The sequence below is a fragment of the Macrobrachium rosenbergii genome, chromosome 55 (genome assembly GCF_040412425.1).
Source record: "Macrobrachium rosenbergii isolate ZJJX-2024 chromosome 55, ASM4041242v1, whole genome shotgun sequence".
Classification (NCBI taxonomy): Eukaryota; Metazoa; Arthropoda; class Malacostraca; order Decapoda; family Palaemonidae; genus Macrobrachium; species Macrobrachium rosenbergii.
Window position 1 is genome coordinate 60,446,732 of NC_089795.1, and position 22,914 is coordinate 60,469,645.

Here is a 22,914-nt window from a genome sequence, read left to right on the forward strand (position 1 = left end):
TTTCAAAGCTCTTCTACTGTGTAAAAGAATTCGTAGCGTTTGCTGTGAATCAGTTTTTTCTTTTCTCTGTATTCAAAAATCAAATTGTTTCTTACTTCTTGACGACGTCATTTAAATTATTTATTCATGAAGCTACTTCGAATGAAAGATAAATTATTCAGTAATCTTCTACGATCCCTCGCCGCCCTTTTTATTTGAGGAGGCAAGCTCTTAAGGTAATTAAAATTGACGAACGTAGATGAAAGACGGGTAGATATCTTGCATAAGGAAATCTCTTGTTATGCGTGAACTTTGGAACCGTTACGCATTTATTATTTCCGAACTATCTATGATAATCCCTCTTAACGAATCTTATTTCCCGTTTCATATGTGTATCCATTTTTTATATGTCGCATTGACTGTCAGTGATCATGGTCATCAGTTTTTTTTTTTTTTTTTTTTTAATTCTCCACTTCAAAGGCATAACTATTCTTTTACTTCCTGAATTATCATGAGAAAACTGTCGCAAGTACACGTAGGTTTCTGTCAAACTACAGGGGAAGATATTAGAATCACTTATTTTTATTCGTAGAGGAAGGATAAGTTGCAGAAAAAGATGATGGTAAGGTAGGGGTGGACCTGGCGGTGGGGGTGAACGACAATGGAGAGAGTCTTGTAGGAATGTATTTCGGAAGAGACTTTATTTGTTGGACGCAGGTTTCCAAAGATTATTCGTATTTTACTTCAGAAAGAGAAAATGATGAGTTAAGTAGTTTGCTAAATTATGTACTAGTGTATAGTAAATGAAAAAAAACAAATGTTTACGTAATTGTAAGGAGAGGAGTGATTGGAGGTAGAGCAAAGGTTGTAAATGTACATGTTAAGAGAAATGAGCTTGATGAGAAATGGAAAAATATATCGAGAAATGGTTGAAGTATGAGCTAGGTCTCAAATCAGAGGGATGGAAGGAATAGACAGGATTGTGTAAGGTTTCATAAAAGGGTTAGAGACGGGAATTAACACAGTGAGTTGTCAAATGAGGAAATGACAGGTTTAGTAAAGTGAAGAAAGTAATTTAATTATTTGATGTTCAGCTGCAGGACAGAAGAGGGGATCGGATACCATATGCAGAAGCGAAGAGGAAGGCCAAAAATATGAATATGAGAGAAAAAGAGAGTAAGAACTTTAGGGAGAATTAGAAGGTGTTCTATAGTGAAGAAAAGGAAGTGTGAAATGTCAATAAACAAATTAATCTTAGAATAAAAAATAAAATGGAGAGATTGTTTGTAAAATGAATGCAGTCCTTTGGCCGGTGGAGTGGGTATTTTGAAAATGTGATGAATTTAGAAGATAGACAAGAGGCAGAGCTGAATAATTGAAAAGTGAAAAGGATTAATGCGAGGTTCAGAACGGTGGGAAAAGTGACTGAGGAAGACGTTAGAAGGACAGTTAAGATGCTGAAGAATGGAAAGACACCCGGAGTTTACGGGATGCTTTAATATGTTGGTGAAGGTTAACTGAGTGGCTTTGCAAGGTGTGTCTGGAGGACAAAAAGGTTTGAAAGGAATTGGTGAAAGGTAAATTTTTCTTTTGTATAAAGAGCGAGTTGATAAGTGATACAGTAACCATTGCAGGAGCATAACATCACTCTTGATGTTGTGCTCCTACATTGGTATACCAGGGAAGGTGCATGGATCAAAAGTGTTTCTCATGAAACAATTAGGTGAAAGGTTTGAAAGTAAGAGAGAAAGCTTTATGTAGAATACATAAACTAGAATATGTATTTAAGATAAATGGCGGCGTGTTGAGGTATGTAGCATAGAGAATAAGTAGTTGAGAACAAGTAAAATTTATTGAAACGAGAGCAACTGGTTTGACGTAAAAGTAGGTCTGAACAAGGGTGTTTTTGCCATCAAGGCTGCATTAATCTGGATCAAATGATGCAAGAAGTAGGAAAAAATGAAATCAGATAACGGTACAAACTTGTGGGTAAAAATATGGTTCATGGATAGTGTGAAATAGTTTATGTTTGCAAATGATACAATATTGATTAGAGATAGTGATGAGAAAGTACTGAAACTATGGGAAGAGTTTAAAAAGCATTTTCAAGAAGAAAAAATTAAGAGCAATTGTGTATAAGAGTTATGTGGTAAGGGTAAATGAAAACCTAGAAGATGGATCAGTGAATGTCGATATGGATGGTGAGGCAATGCTAATGGTCAGTTTGCTTAGGTATTGGGTAGTGCAGTAAATATAACAAATGATAGTAAGCTTAGAGAAGTGGTGAGTCATAGAAAAAGTGAAGCAAAGAAGGTAACAGTGTGAGAGCAGAAGATTTAGAAGAAGCTTGGAGTGTATGTGGAAACCAAGGTGGGAACGAGCAGGCTCTCTATTTTGGAAGAGAAGGGTACATATTAAATGCGAATGAGATCAATAAAAGGTTGAAGCTATTGAGATTTATTGTATGCATAGTATATAAGGCAATATGGGAACTGATCGCGTGAGAAATATGGAATATATAGAAATTGTAAAATTGTTGACGTAGATGAAAGGTTGGATCGGAATGTTTTGAGATGGATTGGGCATGTAGAAATAATGGAGGCAGTAGGTTATTGAAAAGAATGTATAGGAACACGTAGAAAGTGTTGTATACATGGTGTAAAAGGACTTGCCTTACAATCCAGCGACATTAACCTTTCATCTATTTCGTTTATGGATAAAACAGATAATAGGTAAATAACTAACTGCAGGTGCAATAATTGGACAGTAACACGTGTGATCGCATTTCCTCCTTTCCCATGTAATGCTACTAAAATATTTCGAGCACCGTCAGTCGCCAGTTACCCAATAATTTGGGAGATGTGCGCGGAAGAAACAGTAATCTCCTTTGGCGAAAGCTGTTACAATTGAGGGTCTTCGCTGATGCCTTCAAGGGCTAATGATCGGAAGCGTTTGTTTACGCGGTTGCTGTTCTTTTGTCGGCAGAGTGTTTCTCCCTAATGGACGACCATTATATGTGATGAATGCCAGCTTCTCCCTTATCTTCTTCCTTTCATTATGATGCGGAAGTGGTCTGTTCTTATATTTGTTTTTCAAATGATTTTCGTTCTAGAGGAAGAGCATGAAAACATTAATTATATAAATAGAATAGGTAAGACATAGGTAACTACATATACAGTACATAGCCAGGTAGGTACGATTTTTAAAAAACACGAGAGAGAGAGAGAGAGAGAGAAAGATGCAGTGTGGAACGCTGTAGAAAACAATTTGAACAGAACGATTGGAAAATGTATTTAGTTTTTACAAATGTACTTAATATTTGCATAGATGGAGTAATGAGAGGGTTCAACTAAAGGAATGTAATGTTGTTGCAGAAATCTTGGCTTAGAATATGAGAGTGTATGGAGTGTGAAATAGATTATGTTTGTGGGTGATACGGTTTTGTAAGAGGACGCTGAAAGTGAAATTTAGTAAGAGAAAGGTTTTATAGGCGCGTGAGAGATGGAGCAGTGAGTATTAGTATGGATATTGGAAGAATGGAAATGGTTTATTCATGCAGGTATACAAGAGTAAATGTGACCGATGACGGCAGAATGAGTGAAGAGTTTAATCCCCAAATAGGTAAAGAAAAAAAGGTAGTAGGTAGTAGGAGTAGTGCAAAAGTCTTTGAAGAGTAGAAGAGTGGCTGTGGAAGCAAAAGCTGGAACACATGAAAGCATGATAGGGTCACGTCTCCTTTACGGGTAGGATGCCTGAATGATGAATGATAACGAGAGAGGAGAACAACAGAAGTTAAGATGAACAGTTTCTGCGGCATATGTGGAATAAAAAATGGCTGGAAGGGATAGAAATGTAGGGTTACGAAGACTCAGTAAAAAGGGTAGGATAGATGAAAAGGTGGTTCATGGTGCTTCGAGATGGTTTGCTGAAGTAGGGAAATGGAAAATAATAGGTAAGTGAAAAGGGTGTATAATGACAAAGTATTGGTAACTAGGAGAAGGAGGCCGAGAATTTGCTGGGGTTGAAGATGTGTTGATGCAGAAGAGCTTTAGTATTCATAAATCGCTAGAGTATGTGTGCAAGATAGAGTGGGGTAATGGTTATTCTGCGCATTGCTGAAGAGGCGTTCGTGTAGGTATATGGACTGGCTAAGGTAAAGGAAGTTTCCTCCACATGATGTTCATCCTTAATCCGCAGTTGAAGGATGAACGAATCAAGAACTTTTATATTTTACTCTAAAGTAAATATAACTGTTTTGTAAGTGAAAACAGTTTATTGGCGAAAATATTTAACGTAAAGAAAGATGAAAGTTTATAAGAAACAATAATTTGTCTGTCCCATGTTCGTTGTTTTGATTCGCATTCAATAAAGCGCCATCCATATCCATGCGAGGAGTAATCCGGGCGTAATCTCTTTCAAAAGAACCATCAGTCAGGAGATTGAGAACCGGTATAGTCCGATTTCGGGTGTAGTGTATAAGGCCCAGAGGAAGTTGAAACTTTCGTTTTAAGATTGAAAATATTTTGTGATATTTCCTAGAGTGATATTTTTTAATTGGTAAAAGCTATATTTTTCTGTCTGTTGCATGATGGGAAAATATAAAGTCTTCATTAGGTTAAAGAGTACCGTTGTCGATTTTTATGTTTTGTATCTATTGACTGTTTTTACTGATATTGATGAAAAATTAGAGGTTGAAATTCCTTCTTTTTCCTTTCAAGAACTTTTTCTAATTTAACATTTGAATCCCTTTCGCGGATTCTTCTAAACGAGCAATGACCTTTGGTTAATATTAAGTGGATTTATATCGAGGAAACCGAAATCAATTCGGACATTAGCTTAGACGCCGTTAGGACTTCTCTTCAGGTGATGATGAAATTTATTCTTTACTTAAGACAGTTCAAAAAGCCATGAAAAAGATACAAAGGTACGAAGAAGTTCGAATAATATATTGATTTATTGATTTTATGTAACATGCCGTAACAACAGCTATTGTCATCGGCGCGTTCAAAGGATTTAATCACTCTTCTAACGAAATTTATGTGGGCCGCTTCATCTTACATTTTGGTGTTCGCATTAACGTACGAAAACCTCCCACGTTGAGATTAGAAAAACGCACTGATATTCCCACGGAATATTATCGTCGAAGATTCCACAGGGAGTCAAGAGCAGGAGCTTCTGATAGTAATCTTAACTCGGTGATAGCTTGAATCTCAAAGTCACATTTGGTATTGAAGTGATTCCTTGTATTAAACATATAAGTCCCGCTATACATGTTTTACACGAAGGTTATAATACACTCTATAGTAGCACGTGAAGTATATGAAATGCCTCATTGAGATAGCTCTAAGGTTTCACCGTAGAGGGTCATCTCAAATAAAAGCATACGAAACAGTTGAGGGTCATCTCAAATAAAAGTATACGAAACAATTTCATCAAAACTTTAGTGGAGAGATGGCACAATTCTTTTTTATTTCATATAATTAAAATTCTTAACAACCAATAAATCGCTTATAAGTAATATTGACAAAAATCGTAATAAAAATTAAAAGAGAAAAAATGACGCAATGATAAGAATCTGAGTGTCGGAAGTAGATCTGATCTCATGAGTTTCTCATGAAAACAATTGTATCAATCTTATGATAAGAAACTCTTTACATTGTTATGCCATTATGATGGTTTCTTTGGATAGTAGATATGGACTGGTCGTAGTCTCGGTCTTACAAGAGATTTATATTATTATTATTATTATTATTATTATTATTATTATTATTATTATTATTATTATTATATAATCCGATTGCTGCTACAGTGCCATTCGGTTTAAAATACTCTTTTTTTGTTCTTCTGATGATGTCTTTTTCTTCTTTTGTCCCAATTCCTCTGCTGCTTCCGTTGCCATTTCTGGTTCTCCTCCTGACGTTTCGTTCCTCCTAGGAACATCTTCTGAGGTCCGATTCCAGTGAGAGTCTGTGTTGGAATGACTCCTTTTGCTGTTGTTGTTGCTGTTTAAGATTGTAGAAATAAAGAATATGCTTGGGTATATAAAAGGATGAGTGAGTAGCTTGATGTAAAAATATGGCTGAGGCAAGGATGTGGTATTATCCTCTGGCTGTTTAATATTATCATAGATGGAACTGTGCGATAAAATCAGAAAGAGTGCAATAGACAGAGATGCAAAGTCGTGCGATAAGAAGATTGGGTGTGAAAGGAGTATGGAATACCTAATGTTTGGAGATGATATACAGATGGCTCGTTGGAGGTTAGTGCCGTCAATACACCTCACCGTAGGCATTGCAGCGTCCTTTCGGTCCCTAGCTGCAATCTCTTTCATTCCTTTTACTGTACCTCCGTTCATATATCTTTCGTCCATCTTACTGCCCATCCTCTCCTTACAATTATTTCACAGTCGATTGCAAAGCTTTCCTCCTGTATCACCTTTAAAATCTCGTTTACTGTCAGTTTCTGTTTAAGTGCTGAATGACCTCATAAGTCCCTTTGGCTTAAATTTTATATTCCAGTTACAGTCACGAAGCACAGGTGATTAGGGATATTGAAGGGAAATGGTATGAACAAGTTTGAAAACGTTTGCGAAAGGAAAAAGTTGAGTAAATGTGACTGAAAGTAAGGGTGTGACAGTAATGAGAATCAGAAATATGTAGTAATGAGCACAGGGAAGTTAGACAGATTCGAGAAAAGAGAATATGATTTGCAAGCGTTAATATGAAGGAGAGGAACCCCTAGAAAGGACTCAATAAATGACGTGACGGAGGTACCAGAAAGGAAGCACAAGATTGCTTGCGAGATAGAATGTGTAAGGGATTCAGCGTGCTGCTGGTGAGCCATTTTTGTGTGTGTATGAAGCGGGTGATATGGGAGTTTTCTCTGCTAAGTCATTCATCGACCCAGATCACTTTAAGAGTGAATGTGACAATGTCCATTCAGAAAGGCATAAATAATGATATATATATAATATATATATATATATATACAATATATATATATATATATATAATAAAAGGTATATTATAAGAACTCAAGGAAGTCATCTAGTAATGACGGTGGAAAGCTTTATTTCACTGAGTGGTGTTCATAAAAAAAATTTTACAGAAACAGGAACATTCAGCTGGTTAAAAGCGCAATGCCCTTTTCTGATGGATGGTGTGAAAAATGTATAGCCGTCATATTTATATGAAAAGGTTTACAAAGGAGAAATAATTATTGGATTAAAGTTCAAGTTTCTCAGTGTGTGGAACTTTTATCTTCAACTTATTTTCATGAAGACCTTATGTACTGAAACGGTTTCCATTAACACAGGGACAATTTCATATTAACTGGTTTCTTAATTAGCTCTGATGTATGCTATTTTAAACATTGATAAGGGTTGTGGGTATATTTGAAATTACGAAGTTATGGTACGGGTACATCGAAATTTTTAGTTTGAAATAAATTGGCCTACTATTAAACAGAAATTCGAATTTGTTATGCTCAACTTATATAGCAGGTCTTGAGAATGTTTGCATGGAATATTCCATAACTCTCATAATTAACTCTGTAGATCCAAAGATAATATTGTGATATCGTTCATGACAACTGTGATTTCTGGAATATGATTTTCAGACTTTCTGTTGTTTTATTTTTGTGAGTTGTTTATAATATCAATATGAAGTAAACTGATCTTTGAAAATCAAATCTTTTCTTTCGATGGCCGTTATAATTTAAAAGTAGATTGACGAGTGAATAGTTCCTACGTGCTGTAAGAATTTGTTCGTCAAAGTTTCATGTTGTAGATTTTAAAATAAAATGCAAACATTTGTCGTCTCTGACTTTTGAGCCATGTGAGTGACAAAGCCGTCTCAAATTTCCATTTTTCCCCCAGTGGCAGACTACAGTACTAAAATGTCAAAAGTATATGAGTAAACGACAGTAAGATTGCTGGATTAATATAGTAGTAGGCTTTGTTTCTACATCTCTTTGCACACACACATACACTCATATATATATATATATATATATATATATATTGATATGTGTGCATGCATGTGTGTGTTTGTGCTTCTGCAGTTCGGTGTTTCGAACTTATATATCTCTGTCTGTCAGTATATATTTATGCAGGTATTTGTGCGTGTGTCTGTTTAAATATGGAAGTCTTGCCATGAAAAAGTACATGTTATTAATAATTTTCTCTTTATCTTTTTTTTTACAAATAGGTTAACACCACGACCTCAGCGCGTCTGCCTTCTGCGAAGGATTCTCTAGTGTCAACCGACCTCCTTGGATCATATGACATCCCTGATACGCCTCCGAACACTGCCACCAACGCCCCAGCATCTCCTCAGATTCCTGCTAGACTGGCGGAGGTCGAAGTCGGTCTCAGGCTTCTTGGAGTAAAGCCGGAGAGGAGTAGAGATACTTCACAAGACTGGTGGCCCACGGAAAGCACTTTCTCCAGTACTTCCTCCAGATCTCTCTTTAGCGACCAGAGTTCCTCAAGTGCTGAGGAGGAGAGTAAGAGAGTTAGGGGTTCGTTATCAGGTAGTGTTTTGGCCAGAGATAAAGCATTAAGTAGTGTCGATGAGGAAAGTGCTTTCACCTCAGAGAGTAAACTCAGTGACGCAACTAGCAGTGAAACAAGTGTGCTAGGTGGGGGAACAACGGAACAAGCCTCAACGGACAGTGTAGAATCTGAGGAAGACGCCAGCACTAGACGTGTCAGAGAGTACATAGCTTCTTTGAGTGCCCGTTTGCGGCAGTTGCCAGACGAAAGTAGTCTTACCAGTGGCTCCGACTTCTTATCAACGCCTCCCACATCTGCCACTTTCCCAATCACTCCGCCGAACTCGGCGAGGATCCTTGGGGAAGGGTCAACAGAAACCCCGCCCAATTCCGCCAGCCCTTACAGCCCTTTTAACAACCCTAGGACCTCAACTAGTACCCCTCCAAGTTCTGCTACTTACCGCCATGTGTTCGGTAGCAGGAGAGCCTCGGCAGATGCTTCGCCTTCACCTGTATCTCCGGGTATCTTCAACCTCTCTATCAACAGACGTTTATCTCTAGACACTCCTCCTAATTCTGCCGACCTTATCACAGCCACACCCCCGAATTCAGCCTCCTCACAAGTCATGTTTGGAGAAACACCGCCAAGTTCTGCAGGATTCTCAAGTACTCCGCCGAGCTCGGCCGGACTTGGCGGGAGTTTCGATACTGGTTTGGCGGGAATGCCCGGCCAGACGCTGAAGAGAGCTGTGTCCTGTGACTCCGTCAGTTCTGATACTTCTGTTACTTTAGGAGAGCTTGAAGACACGAGCGGCCAGGTCACAGGATACCTTTCCATACAGCTCGTCTATGACAGGTAAGTACAGGTGTAGTCCTCTTGTTCTCCACTTTTTCTTTATTCTTAATATTGCCCAATAAAGACAGACAGGAGTACAAAATACAGGTGTAGTTGATGTAACCAGTAATCGAACATCGTAGAAGGGCCTGGTTGAGTGTGTCATGATAACTTTAGTAATCAAAGTCAAATTTTAAGTTGAGTTTCTTCTAAGAGACTAATTAGGGTAATCAGATGAAATTGATTAGAGGATAAGATTATTTACAGTCGCTAAGAGTTTTTATTTTTACAGTAGAATAAAAAAGGAAGCTTTTAAAAGCTGTAGTAATTTACTCAAAATTATGAACATATGAAAAAGATCACGCATTCATTGCATTAAGTCACTCTGGTACCTCCAAAATTATAAGCTGGGCAAACTCACTCGAAATGAATAATGATATAATGAACTGTTGAAATAGCATCTAAGTTTTGAACGTTTACTATTGTTAAAAAGTGAAGAAGAGAGGTGTATAGTTTCTTTTTAAGTCTTAGTATGAAAAATGAAACTGATGTTAGTAAGAATGTTATTGTCTCAAGAGTCTTACAGAACAAAAGAGCGCATGGAACTTTGTAAATGAATGGTAGAACTGAAACACGCATACTATTAAATAAATCCCGTCTTCAGACGCGCTTGTGCACATAAGCACATACTACATTAGCTAAGTAATGAGACAGAACACATTTCATTCTTTACCTTTGCTTTATATCTGAAATCCAGTATATCATTTTGACCAGTCTTCCTTACCATACTTTTCTAACGGCACTGTTTGCTTTCATGTATGTACTGAATAAAAACGAAAATAATGAAAAGGTTGATCACACTCGTGAACCTCATTCCTACTTTATGTCCGGGAGTGTACTTATTTATTTCATCGTCTCTTAGCCACGTAAAATAAGTGTAATCCTTCGGGCCAGCCCTAGGAGAGCTGTTAATCAGCTCAGTGGTCTGGTAAAACTAAGCTATACTTACTTACTTTTCACACTTTTGCTCCAGAATTTGCCCCCTCATTCCCAGAGAATTTTAAGAATGCCAGTTTTTCCCAGGTTGTTAAAAAGCGCTCCACCTCTCCTGAAGGATACTGATGTCGGGGTTACTGCTATATGTAAGGATGATTTCCCAAGAGGAATTTAGGATGTTTCGGTCTAAAATTCCTACGCTCTTCCATTGGTATTTACAAATGGTTGACTTTGTTTACATTATGATACTGAATAAATGAATATCTAAGTACTTCACGTTGTGCATTACTTATTGGTGAATGAATAAATTATTACATGGTTTTCACCAGTTAGTATCTAATAAAAAGCGATACTATCATTTATAGAAATAACTATGAAAATATTTTTTTTTTATCTTCGAAAGCCCTCTGAAACTTGGATTGAGTCCTTTCTTTATTACATGGCCTCGTCGTCCTTCAGAAGTAGGCCGAGTTCTCTCATCATTTGTTACCTTGTGACTTTGGCAAAAAAGGGGCGATCAAAAGCCACCCTTTTTCATCTCAGGGGCTTTTAAGGAAACTTTACATCGCTTTCCACTCCCATTCTTACTCCCTAAGTGTGGCTGTCAGGCGTTTTTTTTTTTCAACTCCTTCTCCCGTTTAACCCTTGAGGTTCGCTAAAAGGGCTTTGGTATAGCGGAATGGAGGTGTATTGGTCGGATTCTGTCCTTTAGAAATCCCCCGCCCTCACCCCCCAACAAAAAAAAACACCCGTCGGGAACAGGTCATGGATCGGGGCATATTATACTCCATCCCTCCCTTGATCAGAAATTCGAATGACAGCTGTCACGCAGCAAGAAAGGCAACACGTCAACCATATTTGTTTTGCGTCGTCCGAAATGTTTCTTTTCTCTTTAGGAAGAGAAATTATTTAGATATATATATATATATATATATATATATATATATAAATATATATATATATATATATATTACACACCTTTATTTGACATGCATTCATTATATATATATATATATATATATATATATATATATATATATATATATATATATATATATATATATATATGTATATATATATACATACATATATTGTATAGAGAGAGAGAGAGAGAGAGAAGAGAGAGAGTGAGAGAGAGAGAGAGAGAGAGAGAGAGAGAGGATATGAAAGCTCATGAATATGTTCAGGGGTTTATTTAGTAAGATAAAGTGATATCACACAAGTAATTCTTTATATGCGTGTTTATGTTTTTATGTTCATTGTTAAAGTTAAGTAGTTCGATATTTTTATTTGCCACAAAGTAGTGGTAGATTTAATGTTCCGTCATGCTTCTGTGTATCATTAGGTAGTATTCTCTCACTTATCGTAAACGGTATGGTCGCTAGAGGAACATGATAATTTGGTCACAGTCTAATAGCCATTAAATAACATGAGATTTCAATAACTTCACAGTATGTGGAAAACGAATGAAATTTATTCCGATTTACAGTTAGAGCTTTATTTCAAATCCACTTTTCGGCTTTTGTACCATCATATTAAATGACAAACGGGGTTCGTTTTTTATCATTCATTCTTATATGTACCTTGAATTTTTTGGAGGTATGTCATTATCACTGTGAGAAGTGACTTTTCTTTGAAAAAAGAAAACTTCGTACGGTATTTCAGTAATTTTTCACGTTTTGCAAATTAGTATAGGGATTAGGACCACCGTAATACTTTTTTATAAGTATCAGATCTTCCTTAACAATTTTATTTTGGTGGCGAATCGTCAGATGATAAATGCGACATTCCTACTTTTTCCTGTTCAGCGAAAATTTCAAATGAAGCTGTTTCATCATATCGTGTTTAGCGTGAAATGTGAAAATTTAATTGGTTATAGAAACTAGTATGATGAGTAACGGCCAGTGATATGAGACATAAAATTGTAATTTGTAGGTTGTTGCCACTGACTGCTCATGAAAGGGGTAAAGTCTGCAGTTGTCGATGATATATTTTTGCATAATTGTCTTTCTTGTCATCCATTATTTTTTCGCCCAACTCCGTCTGGCAGATCTATTCGCATTGGTCAAGGAGGGGCAGAAGCAAAAGATATGTCATTGCACTGTGCACAGTTCCTCATCCTTACTCAAGCTAGAGACAGGGAGAACTAGGTAATGGTTTCTTATGGATCAGTAGGTAGGCCTAGGAGACACCCAAAATGCTCCATCCCCAGTTCGCAGAAACAGTTAGGCTGTGTTGCTTTGTCTCCGGACCACCTCGATGTGAAGTCTACGCAACATTATTGAACAAAAAAGTAAGAAAATGGAAGGCATATAAAGAAGGGAAGAGTAACAAATACACCTGCTTTTTTATGACAGTCCAAGATCTTCCACCACTCATCGAACGACAAGAAGAAAATCATATAAATAAAAAGGTTGCAGAGGGCAAACAATAAACGTAACCGAAAGAAGCATGATGAACCAGGTTCATATAACTAAATTTACATGATCGGACGGCTAATATTCATTTTGTTTCCAAGTACTGTTGGAGGAATTGTCATTTATTTTGCTCTGCATTTGTTATTCCTGTCCTCAGTTTTCAAACCTATCGCCCATAACGGTAAAGAATGTAACATAAATTTGTTGTTTCTATGGGAACATGCCGTTTTTCCATCAGAGCTTCAAGAATGTCTTAGTTTAGTCACTAAGTGGTCTAAGAACAAGGATTTTTTGGGGAGCGGTTTGGTTGTGGGGGGGATGTGTTGGGGGTGTGTCGGAGGGGAAGTAGATGGATGGAAATGGAAGAAATTAACGCACCTCTGCCCGAAGGTGATGAGAGGACTGTTTATTTATTAAGAAAGATGGGAGAAAGAATGTAGTAAAGAGATCGTTTCCAAAGTTTACATTAAGGAAATAGTGGATGATTATTACTTTCACTCTCCACTATGATAATGGTATTTCCTCATTGTTTAATGTAAGTTTATTTTTTAGTTCATGTGTTAACGATTTGAGATTGCGTCATAATAACGTCTATTATAAGTTAAAATTATCGTATAGCCTGTTATAAGCAGTTAAAATTTTAATGTAGTGAATAATACAAGCAGATTTTGATATGGAAAACTTGAAAATTCGTAGCCGTCTTTGATAAGATTGCTCACTCATATGATTGACTCAAAACCGGTAAAATGAAGTAAGAACAATTCTTCCCTAATTAAATACCGTTCTTAACAAGCCTGCTTTGAGAATATTGAAACTCCTGAATATACGGAACTTTAAACCTGTTTAATATCCCTGAAATGCTGAATGCTGAACCCTAATATTGATTCTGTCCACTGAACCCCTACAATGCTGAACTTGAATGTGGACTCTAATGTTATACCAGTTGAGCGCCGAACCTTCTCAACACTGAATTTCTTGAATGTCAAATACGATTACTAAACTTCATGAATACTAAAGTACCTGATGCTGAACCAAAGTATTGATCCTCCCTATTGAACGTCCGTCATTCACTTACCTTTTCCGTCATTTAGAATGAGGAGGGACTCGGATGAAGGGGTCTTACGGTGGTGCTCTTATATCCGAAATCCATAATTACCAAGGGATCTGAAATCAATTTGTTTGCGTGATAAAGCCCGGGATGCTGCTCATGCCTCTCGGCATCCCCTTTATCTACGTCACGTGGAAATAAATGATGCCTTTTTTTTTCATTTATTTGAACAGCTGTAGGGAAAAAATCTGTAATTTGTATAGTCTTAATTGTGATCATTTAAAGTTTCTTAGCTTTGTAAGGTACAGGAAAACATGCTCATATATATATATATATATATATATATATATATATATATATATATATATATATATATATATATATGTATATATATATATACATACATATATATATATATATATATATATATATATATATATATATATATATATATATATATATATATATATATATATATATATATATATATATATATACACATACTTATATATATTTTCATATGGACTGGATAACTTTATATATAAATCAAATATTTCTGTATGTATGTTTATTTAAACATACAGCCATGCCATGATTTCATCTGCTTATCCTAGTAAAGAGTTTTATAAGAGATTTATCTTCATTTGAATAATACTCAGTGGATTATGAAGCGGCACCTTTTCCCCCCTTTCTCTCTTTTATATACTCTCCTCGCCGTTCCATTCCTTCTCGCTTTCCTCTCCAAATCAACGTCCACTATCCATCCTCTAGTTGAATTGGCAGTCCTGCAGTTATTGTTGCCCGTGCATGTTTTATTAGCTCCGCCATGTCAATCAGTTTTTCTCTGAAATATTGCGGAGTGGCGTCATTTCTCCGAACGTTTTCAGTAAATGATGATTTTAATCGCCATGCTTTCCCATTCCGAGTATGTAATGAAATATTACTATTGTATGCAGTTTCACCTTTTAAGTAGACGTTTTTCTTCAGATTTTTAAAAATACTTATTGATAATCCTCCCAGATATATATATATATATATATATATATATATATATATATATATATATATATATATATATATATACACACACACACATGCATATTCAAATGTCGCTTGGGAAAATGAAGCACTAGGTACAAATCGTTTTGTTTCCTAGGATATCTGCATAAGGACTGATGCATAGTGGTTGAAAATTACGATACATATGCTAGAGTGACATTACAGCACGAGCGGACATACATATGGCTGGAGAACACATATTCACACCTGATAAGTGGGGAAAAAGGAGGAGGGGCAGTAAACTCATTAGCGTTTGAGGTCAGTACTTTACTTACAGATCTTGTTTACCTATGCAGGCGGGCTCACACCCATGCCCTTTTCCCATGCCATTTACCTTTAAAGATCCCACTGATAGTATGAACAGAATTTCGTTTGAAAAAAGTGAAAGAATTGCTTAACGAAAATTAAAACCTGATGAAAAGATTTTGTGTGATATTTCCATAGCTCGTTGTCATATTTGTATGGAGCAATGAAAACTCACAAAACAGATTTTCGCGCTTTGCCAACTACTGTCTCCGTTGGTTCCGCTTCAAACAATTTAGTAGAATATCTCGTTGATATTCTGAACCCGTTGGTTGATACTGTTTCTGATACTAATATAAAGAACGATGTCGACTCGATAGATAAATAATTTACAGATTAATATTGAGTCCAAGCTTGTGAGTTTTGGTGTGACATCATTCTTTACAAAGGTACTTATTGACGATCTGTTAGATTTTTTCTCTGATACCTTAGAGAGCAGACAGCTTGATATAAAATTTTCCAGAATACTTCGAAAGAACTGATTACAATATGTGTAAATATAAATTTGAATTCAACGGGAAATTTTTTTTTCAAAACTTTCGTATGGCTGTGGATAACCCTTTACATCCAGTTTTAAGCAATTTGTATTTAAATTTTTGAAAACAGAATATTGAACAAAATCATACCGCGCAGTGTATTTTGGTTCAGTTATGTTGACAACCTAATACGTATTTGGCGAGGGAGTGAAAATGTAAATACTTTCTTTGGTAAATTAATTGAATTGATTCCGTCAATAAAATTCACTACGGAGATGGAAAATAACGTTAGCTTAACCTTTCGGGATTGCCTAATACACAAAAGCTGTAATGGTTTCAAATACAGTATGCACAGAAAATCTACCAATATAGCGACTTGTGTGCATTTTTATTCCGGTCAAAGCAATAAAATATAGAAATCAATTTTCACATCCATGTTTTTAAGAGCATTATGTATGCGTAGCCCAGGTACATTGATAATGGAATACATATATAATGAAGAATACGGGCATATGATGACAAGAGTGAGACTTACATCTTAAAAACATGCTTGTGCCATAATACAATAATGTTTTCAAAAATATTTTTCGTCCCTTTAAGAACCTAGGAGTTAATGCAGTATTTAAGAAAAGTGAAGGAAGAACTTATAAAAAAACTCTCCTTACAGTGCTAAAGGATGTGTATATTAAATCCTGTGCAATCATATTAGCAACTTTTATATTGGCCAGACTGAAAAATCATTGAAAAAGAGATTGGAGCACTATAAATAATGTATGAGATATGTGCTAGCGTACAGTGCAATTTTCGATCATGTTAGTGAGTGCAATTATTCAATCAGTTTTGCAGGGGCAAAAAAGGTAAGTTTGTTCCAACAATATACATGAAAGAAACAAAGTCGAGTCCATTTATATGAAAGAAAGCTTTTGTAGCAATATGAATGTCGCCCAAGGCCCAAGGGTGATGGTGCCGTCAGTGCACCTCACGCGGTGCACTGTAGGCATTACTTGAGGTTCTTTGCCGCATCCTTTCGACTCCTAGCCGCAACCCCTTTGATTCCTTTTACTATACCTTCGTTTGTATTCACTTTATTCCGTCTTTCTTTCCACCCTATCCTAACAATTGTTTCAACATGATTTTCAGCGCTGAATGACCTCGTTGCTCCCAGCATTTGGCCTTTGGCCTAAATTTTGTGTTTCAATTCCAATTCCAGTATCGTCCCAGGAATGTGTAAACGCGATCCATTCTTTTCAAGAGAAATGTGCGAGATGTATACATTTTAAGAAAGATAGTTGAAAGGGGACGAGGGCAAAGGGTTGTGCCCGTCTCTATACAGAAACAAGATCTGTAAGTAAAGTGAGGATCTCAGGCGCTAGCGAGTTTAATAATCCTCCCTCTTTTTTTCCGCTTATCAGATGTGATCTTTTTGTATTCAAACTGTCTGTATGTTTGTACTGTCATTCCAGGATTTATATCGTGAATTTCTCCGATTTTTCATGGAGGAAAAATCCGTCAGGATATATACCTGGTGTTTCATTTAACCTGGTACATCAGAGTAAAAAATTCGTGTTATCTTGATTTTACGCATATATATGTAATAACATATATATATATATATATATATATATATATATATATATATATATATTGTATATATATATTTATTATATTAATAACAGGACGTCATTTAACTAGATGGTATCTAGTGGGAGAATATTTATCAGGGAAAGATACCATCAGTTCAAATGAGGTCCCTGTTATTGAAAACAATTAAATGATAATACAATTGTGTAAGAACAATTATATATATATATATATATATCATATATATATATATAATAACTATATATATATATATATTGTTCATTCATATATATATATATATATATTATATATATATATATATATATATATATATTCAAGAAAAGACTGACTCTGTAAAAGATCAAGCTTTAGATTGTTATTTGTATACCTTCTTATTAATGTTCTAGCCGTGCAACCTTGCTCTCGCCTGGGCTTGACACAGAAAGAATCCATATTTGTTGGTGTACGAATTTTTTTATTGGCAGGAAGTTTTGCGCTTTAATTACCATACGCAGAGTTTACCATTCACTTATGAAGAAGCTACAAACTAGTGTATATGATTGTGTATTTAAGCATACCAATATATGCACTGAAAGTGCATACTGGAGTACAAAATTATTGCAGATTTTCTTGTAAATTATATTTCATTTAAAGAATTACGTTATTTTTCATTTGTCTGAATACAGTATTTATTTGATAATTGCTTTTTGATGGCATGTTGCTGCTTTTTTTTTTGGTGGGGGAGAGGAGGGGGGTGGGCTTTTGCTTCATACTCACCATCATTTTCCTTACTTTCTTTTACAACAATATCCGGCTTAACATCATATCTTTTATATCTCAATGGCAGCTCCCTCAGTAACATCCAATTAATATCCTTACCTACCTGTTTTCTGGTTAACCCTTCCGTCCATCCTTGATATAATTTCGCATTCACCCTCTTCTCCCCTCTCCTGCGTTTAATCCTATTTATCGTAAATCTACTTATCTAATATCATATGCTTTAGAAGGAATTTTTCATTGGCCGGAAGAACAATGGTGCTTAATTCTGCTGGTTTGTTACACAAAGCCACTTTTGACATTTTTATGTATTAATCTAACCCTTCTCTTGTATCTGAAGGCGTTGTGCTTCTTTGCTTCATCAGACTTTAAAATAAGAGTTACCAAGGGTGATAAAATACAAATTAAACACGATATTGGCAAGAGTTATATCCGTATATATATCAACTGGTATGTATTGTGACTGTTAATTCTTTGTAGGTAAACTGTACAGTACATGCGTATTGGTGGCCATTTTTGTCTTTACTTGAACGTGTGTCTGCAATACGATAAACGTGAATATGTTATGGCCGATCAGACTACTCTAGTCTTTTTATATTAGTTTTATAATTTTAGTAATAATGATCAGTTATTTGTTTATTTGTGCGTGGCGATTAGTAAATTGTACCATGTCAGACAATATTTTGATATAACAGGTCGAAACCTTCGGTGACGATCCTTTGTCACCCGAGGCTTTTTTCACATTTCTGAGTTTCCTTTTTTTCAAGATCCATTTCAGATAAATCTTTGGTTGAATGGCACAAACAGCGTCTTTTCCAGTTTTACTGTTTTTCCAAAACCTAGCAAATCGTCGTTTTGCATATACGATGCCATTTTAGAAATGTCTCAAGTGTTTGAGATGACTGATGGCCAGAAATTGATAAACAATCCAAATTAATATTAATTTTTCTGTTTTTACTTTTAAAGAGATATTGATGTCCATTATTTGCCGATTTCTGCCCATTGTGTATCCTTTAATCTTGAGAAATTCGTATATTTCATGACCATTTGTGTTTAAGAATCAGAAAACTATGTGTTACCTTCCTATCCATTCCACGCAGTTCCGGAAAAATATGAGCAAACGATAATGCTTATGATAACACGGACGAAAATAATGAAATTCACTATTTTGATGGTAACCTGTAATAATACTCTGCTACTTTTATAAAACACAGCTCTTCGCTCTTAATTTAATCACATTTCTTTTCCTGAGTTTGGCTTAACAAGTCGAGGAGATTTAGTTTATTCTCCTGCTCCTTGTGTCTATTTGACGTTTTCAGATGGCAGTGAAAATGAATCTAAAGAGGAAGGAGGTCACATCTCCCCTCATTGACCAACCAAGCCATTTGGTTTTGGCTTTTATATACAGTATATATATTTAGTTTCTAACATTAAGCCATTTCCTCGAACAGGGGTTGGCTCTCCAGAACTGAAAAGACAATAGGATTACGCATGAATCCTACAGAATAGTTCGAGCACAAAATTAATTGGGGGATCTTTCTGGACCAAGAGTACGAAGCAAAAAGGCTTAAGTAGAACTGAAGCAGATCGTATTATGAAGATAAAATATACAAAGTGAAGGAAATAATCACAGCTCTTATCTCTGAATTGCATCTAAAGGAGAGAGAGAGAGAGAGAGAGAGAGAGAGAGAGAGAGAGAGAGAGAGAGAGAGAGAGAGAGAGAGAGAGAGAGAGAGAGAGAGAGAGAGAGAGAGGGAGAGAGAAGCCACGGTTCTTATTGATAGTTTGTTTCGAAGAAAATACCCCTTACAGTACTGTTATTGATAAGTAAAAGAGTTCTGATGAAATTAAACTGGGAAGGCTGGTGGGTTGTATTATCATTGGTCTTAGCTTGAAAGAATGTTTTTCTCTAAGAATTTTCTCATTAATACTGAGTTTCCATGAGTTCTAAGGAATACCCTCTATATAATCTGTGGATTACACAAGGGAAAGTCATTTTGGCTCATGCAAATTTGTTGATGAAGTCATTCGAATGCAAGGAAAAAGAATTGAAGGAAAAAAGTCTGGACCAAAGAAAGGGAAAACGAATGAGCTCGCCTTGGGGACAGATTATTAGAAAATGTTCTTCCCAGATGAAACGATCGAACGTAATGGAATTTTTTCCCTTGGCATTTTTTTCCTCTTTTCAAAGGTCAGAGAAATGTGGCTGAGGCAGATTTTCTCGACGAAAATTTTTTGCAGTACATTAGTGTTTCTTTTCTTTTTCTTGTGCATTTTACTTGCGGTTATTTTATGTGGAGGTGGGAGAGGGGAATGAACGCTCTTGCTTCTTTCTTCAGACTTTCCTTTCGTATTTATTTACTCCTATGATCCTATTTGCTCTCTAACATCCTTCACTTGTTCAGCAATATTTTTTATACAGCACCCAATAGAGGAGATCATATTTTTCGAATAGATATATATCTTTAGTTCACTAAAATCTTGGTTGAGATAAACTGATAAATTAGTCTGTTTGAGTCGATATTTCCAATTTTTTTATTCAATATAAAAATTCACGGTGGATCCGTGTCGCAGTGAATCAGAGGTTTTGGCGTAAGTACACGGTAAAGAAAAGTCTGTTAGCCAGACGACCTTCTCCCGATACCGTTGACCTTTAGAAAACTGTTGTCCCTTTTAGGGATTTTATTGGGCCTTGTTCAGCCACTCTATTATTAATATACGAAATGTGTCTCACAAGACGGAGAAAGAAAACATGAACATTTTGACGACGTTTCACAAAATAGTTTTAGGTCTTTTCTGAAATGTTGGATATGGCAGTAGATTTACTCCTATGTCTTAAGCGGAATTCGTGTTCATATTTTCCATCTTTGAAGAAACTCTGTCTTTAATGTATTCTGTGTATAATTTCTTCAATTACTCATATAGATGAAATTTAATCATCCTTTAAGGATGTGGATATCAGTGTGAAAATTCTTTTGCTTGCGAGCATTTTAAAGTCGGTTGCAAGAAATGAAAAAAGTTCCATTGTACTGCATTTAATTTAGCTTTTACTGTTTTTAGATACAGTAATTGCTTTCTATTATTATTTCATGTATCAACTTCTAGTGAAAGTACTGAAACAAATTGCATGCAATACAGTTAATGTAATTGCTGACTAATAGCTTTGTTCCATAATTATCATAGAAGAGCATTTTATTACAACAGAGAAGTTCATCGACGAGGTTCCGTTTATGAAATAAAGAAGGATGTGTTTCTAGGGAGCATGACCTTCAGATCTTATGAAATTTAGCGAAAATTTTTAGCTTAAAGTCACCGTCGTCTTTATTAGGTTTCTTTATAATGATGATTCATAAAATTCATAAATCTTTCCGTAATAATAATAATAATAATAATAATAATAATAATAATTATTATTATTATTATTATTATTATTATTATTATTATTATCTGAATAATTGACGATGCTATTTAAGCATCATTAAAAGATTATGGTATTAACAGTTTGAAATATACAATGATGGCTTCCCTATTATAACGTATAATGGTTATTTATTTAGATGAGCATTTAAAATCTAGGTAATGGGTATTTTCAGTGTCAGTAAAATTCACGTATGCTAGTAATTAGAATGCATCGTGATAATTTAAGCCGATCCTGTGGATGCATGTACATATTAGTGTATTTAATGGAATTCTGTATATGTAATATATATATATTGAAGCTATTAAAATAAGTTTTTTAATATGTAAAGCGTAGAGTGATTGGTATGAATTAAAAGTGAGTATGATACAAGTGTTTGTTATGTCTCCATGTTAATAGAAGGGGGTGAAGAAAGAGGCCAGCGAAAAGGTAGTAGAGGTAGGTACACGGCAGTTTTATACGGAAATGAGACCGTGAATAGGGTATTGGATGCAATACTAATTGGAGATGAAGTAGGGAAATTGCTGAAACCTGTGAAAAAAAGGTTTTGAAAGTTTTGCAAGCTCAGGTTAGGAGTAAATGTGAACGCGAGTAACCTTATGAGGATAAATGGAAACAAGGAAACTGGAAAGGTGACTGTTAATGTGGATGATGGTTCAACTGAAGTAGTTGATTCGTTCAGGTGCTGCATATGGGAGCACAATAGTGGATGGTAGTTGGCTGAGAGGAGAGGCGAGGAACATGATAAGAGAGGCAAATAATGTAGCGTGTGCGTGCAAAATACTAGGAAAAGGGGATATATGAAATGATTGTTGAGCCATCTCTCCTTAATGGGAGTGAAGTGTGTATGTCGAATGCATAGAAGAACAAAAAGATGGATGCTGCTGAGATGTACTGTATTTTATGTGCGATGGAAGAATAATTATAAAGCGTGAAATGTGGAGATAGAAGTGGCAAAATGGTTAGTATGGACGAAAGGATGGATCACTGTTTTAACATGGCTTGGTTATCAGGAAAGACTGAAAGACAATAAGTTGGTGAAAGAGTATATAGTTCAGAAGCGTTAGGAAGAAGGTGGAGAGGAAGACCTAGAAAATACTGTGTAGATCGTGTTAAATAGGTGTCAAGGAACCATCAAGATACGTGCAAGATACAGTTGAATGGAATGGTGGAGTATTTGTAGCTGATTCGATACCATGATGAGGAGTCATGTACAAGTGAATAAAGCAGATAATGTTGTGGAAGTTTTCTACACAGGAGGCTTATTCGTGATTCAGCAGTTTGTGTATGAATGTAGCAGTGAATTTTTTTTTACCTCTAGAGTCGCTATCTTAATGTTATATATAGATTAAATTATTTTCAAATGTCATGAATTAAATTATTTTCAAATGTCCAAGATGCTTCGTCTTTAGTAATGTTAATCAGCTGTAAAGTAACAAGTAGAAAAGCACTCAGATAGCACATACTTCCGTCAATGTCATGCCTGTCTAAGCACATTCTTTTTTTTTTCCAGCCAAAAGTTCACTAAGTAA

The 22,914-nt window shown here is 35.6% G+C and overlaps 1 protein-coding gene across 1 annotated transcript in view; it reads left to right on the top strand.

Moving 5' to 3' along the window:
* The window catches only part of LOC136835822 (serine-rich adhesin for platelets-like), a 423,298-nt gene extending 413,966 nt beyond the window's left edge, over window positions 1-9,332 (top strand). Inside the window, exon 9 of the mRNA XM_067099674.1 lies at window positions 8,187-9,332. Within this exon, the coding sequence (XP_066955775.1) occupies window positions 8,187-9,332 (1,146 nt within the window). The remainder of the gene's footprint in view (window positions 1-8,186) is intronic.
* Window positions 9,333-22,914: the final 13,582 nt, after the last annotated feature.